This window comes from Lontra canadensis, unplaced genomic scaffold (genome assembly GCF_010015895.1).
Source record: "Lontra canadensis isolate GAN:19392208 unplaced genomic scaffold, GSC_riverotter_1.0 scaffold3, whole genome shotgun sequence".
NCBI classification, from domain to species: domain Eukaryota; kingdom Metazoa; phylum Chordata; class Mammalia; order Carnivora; family Mustelidae; genus Lontra; species Lontra canadensis.
In genome coordinates this window covers 9,171,839-9,189,262 of record NW_022630997.1, presented here as the reverse complement: position 1 = coordinate 9,189,262, position 17,424 = coordinate 9,171,839, and the positions used below count along the sequence as shown (strand labels likewise).

General features: G+C 51.5%; 1 protein-coding gene across 1 annotated transcript; it reads left to right on the top strand.

Moving 5' to 3' along the window:
- The first annotated feature begins 399 nt into the window (after positions 1 to 399).
- On the top strand, positions 400 to 13,634 carry DUSP5 (dual specificity phosphatase 5). The gene is made up of 4 exons (XM_032880363.1): positions 400 to 939; positions 5,430 to 5,578; positions 8,988 to 9,207; positions 12,125 to 13,634. Exons 1-4 carry the CDS (start codon positions 561 to 563, stop codon positions 12,523 to 12,525), a joined length of 1,149 nt encoding a protein of 382 aa, XP_032736254.1. The 5' UTR covers positions 400 to 560; the 3' UTR covers positions 12,526 to 13,634.
- The last annotated feature ends 3,790 nt before the right edge of the window (positions 13,635 to 17,424 follow it).

Genomic DNA, 17,424 nt, shown 5'->3' with positions numbered 1-17,424 from the left:
GAGCCTACGTCTATGAAACTCAAAGCCGGATTGCGCGGCGCCAGGCCCTGCCTCCTCCGCTTCCTCCTCTTCCCGCACAGCGTGGGTCACCTCGGCCTCGTGGCACCCCACCGGCAGCCCTCGGTGATGCGCGAGTGAGTGTCCCCGCGCAATGCCACAGAAAGCGGAGGGAGGCGCCTTCCACTTCCTCCTTCCCCCGCTGACTAACGCCCGGCGCCCGCCCCACGCCTCCGGCTCCCCGGGGCGTGGCCACAGCCCGAAGGGGCGGGGAAAGACCCATATTCGGCCTTATATGGGCAGCCACGTCACAGGCCGCACACTCATTCACATAAAACGCGGCGCTGCCGGCGGAATCCCCGGCTTCTGGGGCGGCGAGTGGCCGGGCCGGCTGCCGAGCGTGCGGGGCGGGAAAGAAGAGTTGAGCTGCCGCTCCGGCGCCGGGCTCGGTCGGTCGGTCTGCCGGGCCGCAGCCTCGCGGGCCGCCCTCCCGCGCCTCGCCAGCGGGCACCCTGGCTGTGGGCACCGGCGGGGCGCGCGGCGCGGGACCGCTGGGCGGCGGCATGAAGGTCACGTCGCTCGACGGGCGCCAGCTGCGCAAGATGCTCCGCAAGGAGGCGGCGGCGCGCTGCGTGGTGCTCGACTGCCGGCCCTACCTGGCCTTCGCCGCCTCGAGCGTGCGCGGCTCGCTCAACGTCAACCTCAACTCGGTGGTGCTGCGGCGGGCCCGCGGCGGCGCGGTGTCGGCGCGCTACGTGCTGCCCGACGAGGCGGCGCGCGCGCGGCTGCTGCAGGAGGGCGGCGGCGGCGTGGCGGCAGTGGTGGTGCTGGACCAGGGCAGCCGCCACTGGCAGAAGCTCCGCGAGGAGAGCGCCGCGCGGGTCGTGCTCACCTCGCTGCTGGCCTGCCTGCCCGCCGGCCCGCGGGTCTACTTCCTCAAAGGTGAGCGCGTCGGGGCCGCCGAGCGCCTGTCACCACCCCTCCACCCCGACCCCTGGGGCTCTGGGGTCCCCTCCTCGTGCGGGGCGCCTTCCGCGATCCGGAGCCCGGTAGTCTCCACCTGCCGGCGTCCGCACACCGAGGCTTGACGTGCGCTCGGGAGGGCGCTGCCAGTGTCAGCCCTCAGAGCTTCCCCCTCCCCACCCGCGTTCCTCGAAAGCTCCCGGCGGCCGGCCCGCCTGGGTGGGTATGGTTGGTTGCGCACCGGGGGCGCCGCTTCTCGGCCGTGGGGGCCGTCGGCTCGTGCTGGGCGCGGGCCCCCATTTGCTGGCGCCGGCTTAGCCACCCTCGCTGGGGCCTGGGCTCTGAACCTCTCTGATGGGTAGATCTGGCGGGATCAGCAGGTCGCGACCCCCCGGAGCGTGGCGCCGCGGCGTCCCCTTTCCTCCCGCCTGGACAATTAACGTGTGTAAGGCGGTCTTTACCGACCCCTCTTGCCTTTTTGACCCTGGCGAGTCCCTCCCCTTCCTTTCCACTTCAATTTACTGCTGTTTATTGTTTTCCTCCGGCCTTTCCTTCTCCCCTCCCAGGCCTTTCTCTAGCTCCATTTGGAGCTGACAGCCTTCCCACCCTTTTCAACTCTTCCCTCAAACCCTCCCCCCACGCCACCCCCGCAGATCATTCCCGGGGCTGGCCTCCTGCTATCTGCCGGGGTTTGGAGGGGGCGGCTGGCCAGCCAGCCCCGGGATTTAGGGGAGGTGTAGCAGGGTGGTGGTGGATGGGATTCCGTCGCCTTTGGTTTGAGGCGCCCCAGAAGCTGCCCCACAAGTCCGTCCATTACACCTGCTGGAGAGAGGACTTTGACTTCCCTCCCTGTGTAGTGAGTGAGTGACTTTCAAATTACAGAGCACTGATTTCTGGGTCACTTCCTATGACTACTCCCGCCTTGTGTTTGAGTCCTTTGTAACCTGCAATGTATGGGAAACTCAGTCTTTAGAGCAGAGATGAGTGTTCAGCCCAAGCTGTGCCCCAAGGCCCTGCCAACCCTGTTGCAGACATCTTGAGATACAGCAGTGATGTGGTTCACAAATGAGCCTGAGGGCCCTTTTTAAAACCAAGCAGCCTGGGGAATTTCACACCTGCGGGGCCTGGAGATCACACATGGGAGCCCCCACCTCTGTTAGCACCTCTTGTAGACTATTCCCTGTTGATTCCTGTTGGGGAGATGATCATCTTCTCCACCAGCCTCAGCTTGTCTGGGAAGGAGCGAGGCCCTCCTTAAGACATTTCACACTTAGCCCAGGATGGTGGTCTTTGTCTCCTGTCCTTAGCAATGAGTACAGGAAAAGCTACTGCCTTCCCAGGAATATGAAAGATATATTTCAGGAAACCCCTCCTGGTCCTACCTCTGCTCCCCAGCCCTCTTCTCTCCGGGGGGGGGGGGGGGTGTCATGGTAACTGTTGAGAAGTTACTGCCACAGGAAGTAAGTGGCTCTGTAGACTCACATCTTGGGAAATTCATGTCTAAAATGTTTATTTAAATGACAGTAACGTACACAGGTAAAAATTTTAAAAAGCACAAAGCCTATACAATGAAAAGTGGGTCTTCTGCACACCCTTGAATCAAGTTCCACTCTCCAGAGACAGCCACCAAATATTTTCTGTTCATCTTTAGACAAGTTAATTTTCCCCGAGTATCTTTAAAAAGTAGAATGATTTTGTGTATTTTGTGTTCCTGCTTCTTGGACGCAACTAGACCTTGGGAGGTTTGCCTTTATCAGAACATACATGTCCATTTTGCTTTTTATTTTATTTTTTAAAATTTATTAGAGAGAATGCATGCGACATGAGGAGCAAGGGGAGGGAGAACAGGGAGCCAGGAGCCTGGCGCAGGGCCCAGGGCTTGATCCGAGAACGCTGGGATCATGACCCAAGCCAAAGGCAGACGCTTAACCTACTGAGTAAGGCACCCTTCACTTTTTAAACTGGTCCCCTGGTGGTAGCCAGTAGGTTGCGTTCAACCTCATTATTTGATGCAATGTGGTAGGGTATATTTTTGTTCAAATGCTTTGCATGTGCACTGTCTTTCGGTAGGATTCAGAGAATTGGCAGGTTGATGTGTGTGCATTTTAAATCTCAATAGGAATTGCTGGATGCTTAACCGTTGACAACACAATGAAGCTTCAATTGCTGTCCAAGAAAATTTTTATTTCCTTACTGCCTCATCTCCAGATACAAATTCAGGTTTTAATCTAGTGGCATTTCAGATCTTGGGGACAATGCCTTTTATACTTCCCTTTATTCCCCCCCCCTCCCCAAACATAACACTAAAATGGCATGGTGACTGGATGGCATTGTCATTGTGTATTTAAATACAGTGTTCGTGCAACTTCTCTGCTCCGCTGGTCATGCAGCAGTGATCAAAAGCCCAGTCACTCTGAAGAGGGCTGAAGCAGCAAGAAAAATGGCCACAGCTCTTGAAACTCAGAATGGTCTGTCTCTCCCTGCCTCTCAGGGGAGTGGGTGAAAGAGACCATCTAATCCGAAGTACTCCTGACCCCAGCTTGAAGAGATAGGCCCCTGTTTATCTGTCCCTCAACTACACTGAGCAGCTTTGTCCGCCTGCCTTATTTTGTCAACAGGCAGGCAGGACCCAGCCCACACCGTACCTCCTGTCTGTCCTGACAGCCATCTCTTTTAAGTGTGCTATTTAAAGACAAGAGATGGGGTGGCCTGAAGGCTTGTCTTTCCCAAGCCTCATTCTTGGGAAAGTTTGGGAGGGCATGGGCCACTCTTATCCCGGATTCCCATCCCCTGTCACTCAGTTTGTCTCCTGGAATCGAAAACGTTGGAGGCCCAGGCACAGGAAGTGATTAACTTTAAGGTCACTTCTTCCAATGAAGCTGTGGGTCACTAAGTTTGACCTTCAGTCTGTATCCTAGGAGGGAAAGGGTCCAGGGGCTACAGTGGTGGTGGGGGGTGGTGGGGAGGCGAGCAGGAAACTAAGCCATGAACACCATCACCTCCCTCCATTACTCTCCGGCATGTGGTCTCCTACATGACCAGGAGGACCAGAAGCTTATCTGGGGAGGCCCAATGGGCTTTTTGTTGAAGTGACCACAGAGGAGATTTGAGTGTACTCAATGGGGGCGGGGGCAGTTCCAGCAAGCTGGGAGGAAGCAGTAATGGCAAGATGACTCATTCTAGGTATTGGCTGCAGCTTCTGGGAGGGAGCTGGAGACCGCCATGTTATCCATTAACCATTTGTCTACCACAGGGGCTTAAGGCCACCATGTGCTCCTCTGTGGGCTATCAAAACGCCAAGAGACAGAAGAAAGAGGGGACTTTGTGGAAAATACATGGGCTCAGAATGCATGTTTAATTGATGGTTTGACCCTAAGTGAATTCTCTGGGTCAGAGAAAAATAGAAGTGGGTTTTCTGGAGGCTCCCGGAAGTCCCTTAGGTCCTTCTGGATTGAGAGTGAGGGTTTCCCCAAGCAAGGCTGGCCTGTTCACCTGGTGGCACTTGGCAGTGCTGAAAATGAAAAATGTTTTTCATTTGGTTCTTTACCGTTGAGTGTTGGGCCTGAGACTTCTTTAAGATGCTCAAGTTTCTGTGACCCAGTCATAGAGTAGTTTTTACCTTAAGTGACCCATCTGGAGAAGTTTAAATGTAATAGTAAGATTTTTACAGTTATACCTGCTGTGGTAGTTATCATTTCAGGGCTTGTCATAGGGAAGAAAGATCGGGAGGGGAAGTTGAGGAAGATAGGAAGGGTAGGTGGTCTTGAAGGGGAGATAAACCGTTTTTACTTAATTGGGACTGAGAATTAAGTTCTAAAGCCTTGTGCCTCCAGTTTGGTTTAGAAGGTAATTAACTAGATTGATCACTCAAAATTGGACCTATAGAGAGGATTGTCAGCAGTGTTTTTTAGCACCTTGGGAGTGAGAAAGGGCAGGGCTGTTTTATTGCTCCTAGTTTAAACCTATTAGCCTCCATTCTCTTACGAATAGAGGGGTTCCATCTATAATCCAGTTCAGAGCTAATGAGCTAGGGATGAAATAGACCAATTCAGGAGTCTCTTCTTGCAAATGAATGAAATTCTGCATAATCACACCTGCATTTTAGACAAACGAGTGAAAATAGCTTTTGTTTTCTGGAGGGATTTGGTTAATATTTTCCAGATGTCAGATAGCTTTCCTTTCAGCTGCTTCTGATAGACCTAAAAAGTTAATCATTGCCTCTCTGAACTATAACTTTTTAGAAAAGAGAGTGTGTGTGTTTTTGTGTCTGTGTAGCCCATTTTTGTTCTAAAGCTATTAGTTGCTTTGGCTTAATTTTTTTTATAAGATCAGAATCTACGTTAGCTTGATATTCTTGACTCTTCCACACTTAGGGTATTGATTAATTCTGGACATTTTCTAAAAGCTGAGCAATCAATGTTTAACATCTATCTTCCCTTTTTTTTTTTTTTCCTTTTTTTACTTTGAAGGAGGATATGAGACTTTCTACTCGGAATATCCTGAGTGTTGTGTAGATGTACAACCCATTTCACAAGAGAAGGTTGAAACCGAGAAAGCCCTCATGAGCCAGTGTGGGAAACCAGTGCTAAGCATCAGCTACAGGCCAGCCTATGACCAGGTAAGTGGTGTAGAAGTGCCATCTTGGCTGCTGACTCTGCTCCTTCCCCAGGCCCCTGGCTCTTCCTCTCCCCGCTCAGTAGCACTGGTGCATTCTTCTGTGGATAAGGGTGTTGGCAGAGCCCTCTAGCTTCAGAGAGCTGTTGCTTGCCAACTTGAGTTTTCCATCCAAGAGTAAATGGGCTTCTTTCCAGCAAACAAGCTGACAAGAGCAAACGAGCCCCAGGATGCTTGACAGCTTCTGGAGAAAAGAGGAAGTGAAAGATACATTCTTATTAGCTGGCCTAGGAAGCAGAAGCTTCAAAATATCAGTTTAGGTTTCCCTGAGGATGTTTCAGAGCTGACTTTCAGGCTTCCTGTGTTAATCTTTGTAATTGTTCATGCTGGGCAGTTTCAGCAAACCAACCCAGTACCCTTCAAGATGTGTCTTTTTGTTATTTTTAACTGAACAGGGGCTTGGGGAGGGTTGTGGAGAGACTACTATTTGGATGGCTAAGCAGAGGCTGAGGGTTTCAGGTGTCTATAGTTCCATAAATTCTGAAACCAGTGAAGATCAAGAGACACTGTAGAGGATTTCATGCTCCTACAAACATGTGGTGTTTTTTTCCTTTGAAGAATTTAACTTTCTGGCACTCCTGTAAGGGCTGACTGTGTGTGGAAGGCTCAGTGAGGGGTCCCGCCCTTCAGTGTTGCAGGATGAGGGGAAGGTGGGCAAGGACCCAAATTTGGCAGAAAGCAGAGCCCAAGCCCTGCTTCCCATTTCATAGGAGGGGAGAAATCCATGTCTCAGAACTGAAGATGATCTCTTTACAAAGAATCCTGTAGCTGGGCTCCTGGCAACAGTAGACCCAGAAAGACTCCCTTCTCTTAACTCTGGTTCTTTTCAAGGCCTTGTTGTTTTCCACAGAAACAGAACTTCTTTTGGAAAGGGCCTATCCTAGGCACATGACTTGGAGGGAGGAGCTTTTCAGGTTTTTCCCACAACATAAGTGCATATCCAGATCATAAGAAGGAAGATGTCTGGAAGCTGTCCGGCATGAGCAGAGATCTGCCCCACAAAAGCCAAGTGACTGCCATTGAATGGGATCCCTGGTTGGGAAGTCTATTAGCTTGGCCAGGTTCCAGGGTTATTATTTTGTTTGTTTTACTTTATTAAAAAATACAACATATTGGGGCACCTGGGTGGCTCCGTGGGTTAAGCCTCTGCCTTCGGCTCAGGTCATGATCTCAAGGTCCTGGGAATGAGCCCCCCCTTTGGGTTTTCTGTTCGGCAGGGAGCCTGCTTCCCCCTCTCTGCCTGCCTCTCTGCCTACTTGTGATCTCTCTCTCTGTCAAATAAATAAATACAAATTAAAACAAAACAAAACAAAAAAAAAACGAGGGACACCTGGGTGGTTCAGTCGGTTAAGCCACTGGCTCCAGCTCAGGTCATGATCCCGGGGTCCTGGGATCAAGTCCCGCATCAGGCTCCGTGCTCGGCAGGGAGCCTGCTTCTCTCTCCCACTCTGCCTGCTTGTGCGTGTTCTCTCTCTCTCTGACAAATAAATAAATAACATCTTAAAAAAAAATACAGCATATGATGAACCCTCAGCATTCAAGTCATGGGCATGTGGCTTAGCTGGATTTCTGTTTTCTGTTTGTTTGGGTGTTTCCCACTCACTTCTCAGAAAGTGAAAGAGAAACACGAATTGTCAGGATGTTGTGAAGGCACAGCAGACCTTTGGCCAAGAAAGGACTGGGGAGGCCCTGACGTGTCTCCAGGGTTCATCTGGGGAACCCCCTAGTGCTATTTCTTAGAAGCGCTGCTGCATGGAGAGAAGCCAAGCAAGGTCGTGTTAACCTTTGGGGTTTCTGAAGGCTTCTGGTTCCTTCCTCTTGAGTCAAAACAGAAGATTCAGAAAAAGAAAGACATGGTTTCAGGGGTGTGTTATTCTAGGCTTTAGAGGTAATTGGATAAGGTCCCAGGCCTGGTGTGTCCGTGTGTTCCGGACCTAAACAGGGAGAGATCTGTGTAGATGCATGGGAAGTGTTCAGTCCAGGGGCCACCTATAGTCGGTGCTAATAAAAATACTGGTTGTTGGGGCAACCTGGGGGGCTCAGTCCGTTAAGCATCCAACTTTGGATCTCAGTTCAGGTCTTGATCTTAGGATCGTGGGCTCGAGCCCCTCCCTGAGCATCAAGACTACTATTTAAAAAAAAAAAAAAATACTGGTTGTTACTCTTACTATCTTTGGTAAAATCCTCTAGAACTTTCTTCCAAGTGGCCCCACTGGCCTTTGCTGGAACACTTGATTTCTCAGGAAAGAAAAAGCACACACCACATGCCAAGTAATTTGAGAATTGCCTTCTGCTGGCCCTCATCCTATGCCCCTTTCCCTATTATGAGTCTGGCCGAGTTTCCATTCCACTTTTATTCTGGGACAGGAAATGGAAACACAGGAAGCGGATGGATGATACAGGAAAGGCTCCCAAAGACGCAGCCACTGCCCCCCCCCCAAGCCCAGTGTTTCTCTCTCAGACTCTGGGGCCTCCCATTGTTCCAGTTATCGCCGGTTTTTCTTGCCACCTGGGAGCTGCTACGAGTGCCAGAGTCTGACCAGCTAGCTGTTTTTAACTTTGCCTCAGGGTAGATGGTCTCAGCTTCTAATTGGGAGCCTCCTTAACTGGAAACCTGGTGTGTGGGTGGCCTTCCAAAAGGGTGATGATGTAAGCATCTCTCACGAGCCCTCAGTCCCACGTGAGGAAGATAAGGGGAGGAGAAGCCCCTCTCCCCTGGGCTTCATAGCCTTTCTTTAAGGATTCTGGGTAAACAGTGGTCATTTCCACTTACAAGAAGCATCCGTGCTGGGGATGCACTCTGACCTCTCCCAAACCCACGTATATCTTGATCAGTCATGGGTGTCCTAGTTTTGATAAAATATACCATGAAGATACCCGGACTGCAAAGTGAAGGGGGGGGGGCTCGTCTTGTAGCGTTTTTAACCTCTTTTATCTCTAAAGAAACAGGCTGCCCTGAGGTTAGAAGGCTTGCGCTGGTGCCGTCGGGGCAGCGGGAACGTGAGCAGGAGCCTCTGGGTTGTTCCCCTTCGTGCCCATCTTCTCATCCTTGCCAGCACAGGAAGGCCGCTCGCGTTTCCTACCTCAATATGTGTACGGAAACGAGAAATCTTTGCTGTGTGGGCTTTGCTGTCACTGAGAGTCACAAGGCAGCAGCAGCGGTTAGAGAGTTTGCCAGAGTGGAGGCTCCACCCACAATCTGGGCTGAACTACCCTGGCGCCAAACTGTCCACCTGGAAACCAGAAAGGGAACCTCCCCCCTGACAACAAGTAGGTCAGGGTGGTTTTGTTTCCTCTCCTGAAGGAGCAAGCTAATCCACGATTTCCTGGGTGTCCTTTGCCCCTCCCTCCAGGGCGGCCCGGTTGAAATCCTCCCGTTCCTCTACCTTGGAAGTGCCTACCATGCGTCCAAGTGCGAGTTCCTCGCCAACCTGCACATCACGGCCCTGCTGAACGTCTCACGGCGGCTTCCCGAGGCCTGCGCCACCCACTTACACTACAAATGGATCCCCGTGGAAGACAGCCATACAGCCGACATCAGCTCCCACTTTCAAGAAGCAATAGACTTCATTGGTAGGTTCAGTCCTTCGCCCTCTGCCATCTGGGAGCCCCTGCTCTCGCTTCTGCGGCACTGATGGGGGCTGCCTTTGCCAAGAAGGACGGTGTCTTGTACGTGCATCCACCGGGAGCTGGAGCCAGGAGGGGATGCAGCCACCAAAGGGCGGAGGGGAGGACGCGAGCTGCTATTAATAGGAGCTTTAATTTGCAAGATAAATGAATTAATACTATTTTAGGGCCGTACTCACTGCCGTTCTTGTTGTTTTTCCGAGCTGGGTGGGAAGCAGAGTGTGTCCTTGCGTGATGCTCCATGCCAGGGAAGCCAGGGAGGGAAAGAACCGTCCTCACGGTGCTCCTACGTAGGCTGGGGCATTTTTAGAAAGCCAGCAGAAGGATTGAGAGAACACTTCTTACACACCGAGCCCCGAGGGCCCTGGCAGCCTTTCACAGTTTTTGGCAGACTGCTTTAGGGGCAATTTGTTTTGCATTTCAGCTAATTTTGGATTAAAGATAGCATTTGACCGAGCTCCGTGCTCTGTGCATAGGGAAGTTGGCATCTTTTGTACGTTGCGTTAGGCGGTTACTGTTTTCTCCCCTGGGCAGGCCTGGAAAGGGCTCCGGGCCTTGGGGTTCCCGCCTCTCCAGCACAGGCTGGACTGTTCCTGCATTTGACAGCTTCGCTTTCCCTTCCTCCCTCTGCCTCGTGGCAGCGAGGCTGACTTTTTTGTTTCAGATTTGCAAGTACCACTCCCCAACCTTGTGGCCTTGCCTTTCTTTCCCTTTAATACGCATAGTTGTTGAAGCTGAGATGTGATTTTCCTTATCTTGTTTTGAGGGCTTTTGGAGGGAGAAGCGCCAGTGTTGAGCCCAGCAGCAACTATGTAGGGCAGGTAGCAGTTAAGGGGACCCCCTTCAGCCACATGGTGGGCCCTGTGCTCATCACACGTGGTTTCATCCCTATAAGAAACCCACTGGGAAAGTCACCAGAGGCAGGAGGCTGAGCCTGTCCTGGTCCTCTGAGCCTCTGGGCTTAGAGGATCCCTTTGGATCTCCGAGAGGCTGCCCAGATGATGGGTTCAGAATGGGAAACCCTTGATGTTGTCTCCCTGGCCCTGGGAATGCCTTGCCCTTCTCTGCCTGTTGTTTAATTACCTAGATAGCTACTCAGTGAGGTCATGAAACCCACCCCCATCCATTTCTCAGAAGCCTTCCTCCCCATCCTGTGTGTTGTGTACACAACCGCACGAACCCACAGCCTCCTGAGAGCACAGGATGCTTTTCCCCAGACTTCTTGCCTGCTGGTAAAAGGCGGGGACTGAGCCCATACCATGCTCTTGGCCCCTTCCCGGGGTGGGTCCCAGGAGGGCCCCCGTGGTAGACAAGCCCTAAGGGGCAAAGCAGGAGCAACACAGTCTAGGCCCTTTGCTTTCTTGGTCATGGTACCAAGCAATTAAAAACTCATCTACAGGGGCACCTGGGTGGCTCAGTAGGTTAAGCCTCTGCCTTCAGCTCATGTCATGATCTCAGGGTCCTGGGATCAAGCCCCGCATCGGGCTCTCTGCTCAGCAGGGAGCCTGCTTCCCCTTCTCTCTCTGCCTGCTGCTCTGCCTACTTGTGATCTCTCTCTCTGTCAAATAAATAAATAAAGTCTTTAAAAAAAAAAAAAAGGCTCATCTACAGGGAGCAAAGGAAAATTGGGGTCATGACCCTACAATCCTAAGGGCTGGGGTCCCCTTTGAATTCCTTTACAGGAAATTTTTTTCTTTTGAGTCAGACTAAGTTGGGGGTACCTCTAATGAGCTACACTGAGCGTGTCCTTTCTGACTTTTGTTCTGTTGGGGAAACTCCGGGCTTTCTCCCTGACTCCTCAGAAACCGAATCTTTTAGATCTTACAGATTCATTTGCAAACTTCTTAAACTGGAGGGAGCTGGGTGAGGGAGGTGACTTTATTTGCCCTTCAGAATCTTAAGTGTTTTTGCACACTGTGGCTTTACATAGTACCGGGTACATCAGACTTCCTGTGTTGTAATGTTGTAATTGTTTCCTCACTAGCGAGAGAGGGAATTGGAAAGACTGTTTTTTGTGGTTTTTAATTGATGTGTATATTTATGCATAACCTTTTGGCCCTCTTTTTTTAACTGTTGTAGTTCTCTCGGGGCTGGGGGAGGAGTGGAATAGAAAAGGAGGGCACCCCCTTGTCATATTGAGCTAAAGAATGCCAACCAATGGTGGTAGCTTTACAGCAGTGACTCCCATTGTTGTGCAAGATGGAGTTTGCGAAAGCCATTTCTATCCTCCCGTGTAGTAAGCGTCACTTGGCCAGGGCTGTAATTAGTGGCTGTGCACTATTTATTGTGTGTTTGGTGGTGGGAACCCTGGGAGCTGAGCCAAGCATCCCGCCCTGGCACAGCCAGACAGGGTGCCCAGGGAGGCTGGCAGGCCTCTAGCAGGAGAGGGGCTGGGTCCTTCCACTGAGAATCAGATCCCAAGAGGCAGGAATTGCTTTTCTGAGTCGGTCTTTGAACCTGGGACCCTCAGAAAAATGTATCTACCCAAGAAATTTGCATGTAATGTCAAGGATTTTCTGATGCCCTGTTGAAACCCATCCGTGGAGCCCAAGTGAAGATGGCATCTCCAGGAAGGGATTCTTTCCCCAGATCTAGCACCTTCAGGGGCAGAATCTGTGCAAGTATCCTGGGAACCAGGGCAGCACCTCTGAAGATTGGAAAGGCACTACATGGGATAGACACTTGGGGCCCCCATAAGCTTTGTCCTTGCCGGTGGGCATTAAAAAGACTGCGTGGGAACCTCAGCTCTTGGACGGGTGTGACATTTTGAGGACTTGGTCACTTTTGTGTTTAATTCTCGTATCTTGGCCTTGCCTTTGGTTTCCAGTCCCAACTCATCCTCACCCTCTCTTCTTCCTTCCAGATTGTGTCAGGGAAAAGGGAGGCAAGGTCCTGGTCCACTGTGAGGCTGGGATCTCCCGTTCTCCCACCATCTGCATGGCTTACCTCATGAAGGCCAAGCAGTTCCGCCTGAAGGACGCCTTCGATTACATCAAACAGCGGCGGAGTGTGGTCTCACCCAACTTCGGCTTCATGGGCCAGCTCCTGCAGTATGAGTCTGAGATCCTGCCTTCTACGCCCCAGGCTCCCTCCTGCCCAGGGGAGGCAGCCGGCTCATCTTTCATAGCCCATTTGCAGACACTGAGCCCTGACCTGCAGGCTTCCTACTGCACCTTCCCTACCTCGGTGCTGGCGCCCGTGCCCACCCACTCGACAGTGTCGGAGCTTGGCAGGAGTCCCATGGCCACGGCCACATCCTGCTAAAACCAGGATGGGGGAACCGGCCCAGCCCCAAGAACAACTGTGATTCTGCTTTTTTTTTAAACTCGTGGACATTTCATACCTGTGCAATACTGAAAACCTCACTGTGTCCCGCTGCCCCAGCGGGACAGTGAGCAGTCACCAGGCTTGCCAACGAGCTTCATGCTGACAGTGGGGATAGGTTTTGGGGACCGAAGGAAGCCCAAGCCATGATGAGAGCACAGTGCGTGCTGACTACTGTACTTCCAGACCCCCTGCCCTCTCAGGACCGCCCGGGCCCTGCACCTCCAAGCTCGCCTTTTCATTTCAAGCGCAAGGCAATATATACCCACGGCAGCGTGGGAGAGAGCGGTTGCTAGACCGGGAGAAAAGGCAGTGAAGAAGCCAACTCTTTTGAAGGAAGCACAAGTTCCACCTTACTTTTTTAACTTTGGTAGTCTCTGTATCTGTTGCTTCAGGGCATAAGCTGATCACCGCCCAGTCAGGAAAATAACGCCTCCAGGGCTTGGAGGGACGCCATCTAGATGCTGGCTTGAACCCTCCCGCGTTTCCGAGACTCCCTCTTGGGTCCAGGGTGGAGGAGGACGGTTGAAGTAGTGAGATGTCGACCTACCTGGGTGTCCTTTCCACGGTGGGTTCTTCCCTGACTCCAGACTTCGCATGATTCCTTATTCATACTTGAACCTTTCTCGTTGCCCTCTCTCCTCAAAGCATCTCTTGTGTCGTTTGAAAAGAGTTCTTTGGACCTTAGACCAAAAATCACCCCTTTGAGGGGGCGACAGCGGGTGCCAAGAGAACAAGGGACCCGCCGCGTCCGGGTCAGTGGCGTTGACTTGATCGTCTCCCCAGCCTGCCGTCCTTCATGTGTGCTTGTCTCGTCTCTTGTGACACACGTTTTCTTCTTCCCTGCCCCTGGGGGTTGTCTTCAAGCTGTGGACTTCTGGGGTTTGCAGATTTTGTATTGTGGTACTTTTTTTTTGTCCGTTGGTTCTTTCTCCAGGGGAAAAGGCAATAATTTCCTAAAATCCATATGAATGTGAAGAAAAGCAGTATGTTACTGGGTGTTGTTGTTATTGTTGTTTTTTATAGTGCAAAATAAAAAGATGAAAGAAGCCCCGCTTCATGTTGGTGAGTTGGGGTAATAAGGCTGAAAATCGAATCTGCATCTGTTCGCGGCTGGTGATCTGAACAGAATGTTGCTTTCCAGCCCAGAGGCTTCCCTAAGCTCACTTGCAAGAGGAATCTTTAGGTACTGGCCACGCGGAGAGGTGGTCGGAGCACCCACCAGCTCAGGGCTCTTACCTCCCATGAGCCCAGGCAAAGTGTTCTCGAACCTCAGACGCTTCATCAGTGGAACGAGTTAAAGGTTCCCCAAGGTTCCTTAAAGCTCAAGGCCCTTGATCATAGCAAACCTGAATGCAAAGCTTGTGGTCAGCCTCCTTCTAGTGCCAGGCACATGGCAGACACACTAAGAAAAGGCTGGAAAAATGCCTAAGGGACAGAGAAGTGAACTAGGTGACAGTTCACCCTAAGTGCCTGCCCCCCGCCTTGTTTTCCACCCCTGGAAATAATTTCTGTCGGGTAATTCCCTCAGTCAATGAGTGGGTTTAAATCCCAACCTGGATCAACTTGTCCACTGAGTTCTTTCCTCTGTTGGTGGAGGAAGAAAGGAATCATCCTGAATTCTTCCCACACCTGGCGAGGCTTCTGCCCCAGCCTAGCTCTTGGGGCCTGTTTCCTAATCAGGACCTGATGTGGGAATTCCAAACATACCCCTCCGTTCTGGGGGGCCCAAAGTGACAGCTTCCCTGTCTGTTACCACGTCCGCAAGATGGCGGCCAAGCCCAGGGTAGCCCAGCTCTTTCTAAACATACCACCTCAAAGGCTTGACTTGAGGCCTCGTTCTCTTCAAGGCTTTTCTTTTCACCCCTCTCCTTCCACAGAGTTCCTTGGCAAGCCCTCAGGTAAGAAAGCCACCCACACCAGAGAGGCTGCATTCCCTTCCCCTCGTGCCACTCTGCATAATAATCCAAGCAGGACTTTCACGAAAAGTGGAAGGAAGAGTGTTGGATGGGCGAGGGCAGTCCTGGCTTCTAGCCCTCACCTTGCCCCTAACTCTAGCACTTTGGTGCTAACCTCTGATAACCTCTCTGGGCCAAAATCCTCCTGGGCTTGGTCTAGTTGATGCGTGAGTCCCTTCCGGGAAACCTCTGCTCGGCCTCGGCACGTGACCCAGAGCCCTGTGCAGGCGCTGAGTGGCTGGAGCGGCCTGGAGCAGGGAGAGCCGGAGTGGGGAAAGCTGGGTGCAGGCTGGGGTGACGTGCTACGCTGCGTCCCACTTGCTGACATTTGCTTTATTGCATTAAAGTCTTTCTCTGAAGGGTGAGTAAGTCCTCTAAATCAGGCATATGAGGATTGCTCATAAGCCAATGAGTCACTGGGGGGGTAAGCCAAGTGAAGCCCCACAGCTGGGGACGGCTTTGGACTCTCACTCCCTTAATAATCTCATTAATTACAACTCCTTTTGTGTCAAGACCAACTTCACACTGGCTTCCAGTGCCGGGTGGGGAATTCAAGGTGGTGGTATCTGGCTCCTTCATCCCCAGATTGCAAAGAACCACCTTTGTTGGTCTCTAGCACCAGTGCTGGGAGAGCAGAGAGAGCGGTTCTCCCCTGCCTGTGTCCCAGCTGGGTCTGCGGGTGAGCCCCTTGCGCTTCACCCTGGCTCCCGAGCCGGGCCCGATGGGGGCCTGAAATGTCTGAGCAGCCACACGCCTGCGCGCTGGCAGAAGCTCTGCGTGGCCCTGAGTCTCCTTCCCGGGAGCATCCGGGAAAAATGCCGCCCAGGTCTCAGTACCTTAGAGGCTCTAACTCTCCGAATTGCTGGTGGTTTCTCTTCCCAACACCAGTAAAGCTCGTGCCTGCCCTGTTTCCCTCCCTGCTCGTGAGGCAGCCCGGAACCAAAGTTTTCGCCTACCTCGTGACAATTATACAACTGTCTGCAATGACTTTATGGCATGTTATTTGTTTCCATTGAAATTTCCCAAATCTCTTTTTCTTTTACTTCCATTTCCACAGTGACTTAAAAGAAAACACAAGACAGGCGGTGCCTGGGTGGCTCAGTCAGTTAAGCGTCTGCCTCTGGTTAAGTGTCTGCCATTCGTAGATCTTCTTTAGTAAAGTAACTATTGAAAATTTTCTCTGGGGGCGCCTGGGTGGCTCAGTTGGTTAAGTGTCTGCCTTTGGCTCAGGTCGTGATCCCAAGGTCCTGAGATCCAGCCCCGCATCAGGCTCCCTGCTCAGCGGGGAGCCTGCTTCTCCCTCTCCCCTTGCCTGCCCGTGCTCTCTCTTGCTATCTCTCTCAAATAAATAAAATCTTTTTAAAAAATTAAAAAAAAAACACATAAAACATACCAACTCTTGGGTGGTAAAGATTAGACATACCACGATGCATTTATGGAATGAGGTGGTGTATAAAAACATGTGGAGAGAAGCCTGTTTCTCCTCAGTGTTGCAACTTTTCATCTCACTCTGAAAGATTCATCCTTGGGACTGGGTTCCTTTGCCTTCTCAGTAACTCTGCTAAGGTCTGTATTCTTTCTGGAGTAAACCCTGTCTAGACCCCAATCCCCATGGCTAGGGCCCTCATTCCTTGTCCTTTAGTCTCTGGCACTACCCTCCACTTCAGCCCTGTATTCTGTTGCTGGTAATCTTTTATGGGCAGAACGCTGGAAGGGATGGACAGATTGCTCAAAGCCCCAGTACAGCCCCTCCTGATCTCTACACACTGGATGTGAGGGATGTGCTTCCATGCCTAGATACCCATCACTGCTCCAGTCTGGGACTGAAAGTCCAGTGACAGTCATTAGTACTTATGAACTCCATGAGGGTAGGATCCCTTGACTCTGGTTCCCCCAGGTTCTAGCAGGTGCTTCTCAGGTGCTGCTCGGTGTTGAGTGGATGGAGCACACACACTAATTCCTCTGCCTGGAACACATTTCTCCCTCAATCCACCCTTCAACTAAATAACTCCCACTGGTCTTCATGTCTTAGCTCAAACTTCTCCTCTCTACGGAACCCCTCCCAGACTTGCAGACTAGGTCAGATGTCTCTGTTCATCTTTCCTAGCTCCCTATCTATATTTTTTTCTTCATATTTCACCAAAGTTTAAAGATTATTTATCCATGATCATTCTATTAATGTCTCTCTTCTCCAGACAAGAAGCACCAGGAGAGCAGATTATATTGCATTTCAAGAGGGATGCAGGGGGTGCCTGGGTGACTCAATGGGTTAAGCCTCTGACTCGTGATTTCAGCTCAGGTCATGATCTCATGGTCCTGAGATCTGAAATCGAACTCTGCATTGGGCTCCCTGCTCAGCAGGGAGTCTGCTTGAGATTCTCTCTTGCTATCCCTGTGCCCCTCCCCCAGCTCATATGCTCGCTTGCTTGCTCTCTCTCAAAAATAAATTAATTAATTAACATAAATCTGAGAGAGAGAGAGAGAAGGACCCACTGTGGGCCTGATTCATAGTGGGTATTTAGTAAGTACTGAGTAAAGGAGTGAATGAATGAAAACTGGGAATGAAAAACTGTCGGAACCAGAAGCTGGGCTCTTCATCTTTCTCAAGGCCTGTGCCATCCTCTACACATAAGCTCCTTTACCCCGTGCCACTTGCCAATTCTTTCCCAATCCTAGAGGAAACAAGTTTCTTAGATTTAATGACTGCTACCCTATTGGTCAGAGTGCATGTCATCCCATCACCCAGTTAGTCACAGTTCAGCTGCCCTTACATCAGGTGTCCATTCTGGGACCAATCCATTTCCTCTAAGTTCAGAGACCTGCCTAGGACAGACTCCCTGAGCAGGGCTGTAGATGGGGCAGTTTCAGCTAGAAGGGGCAG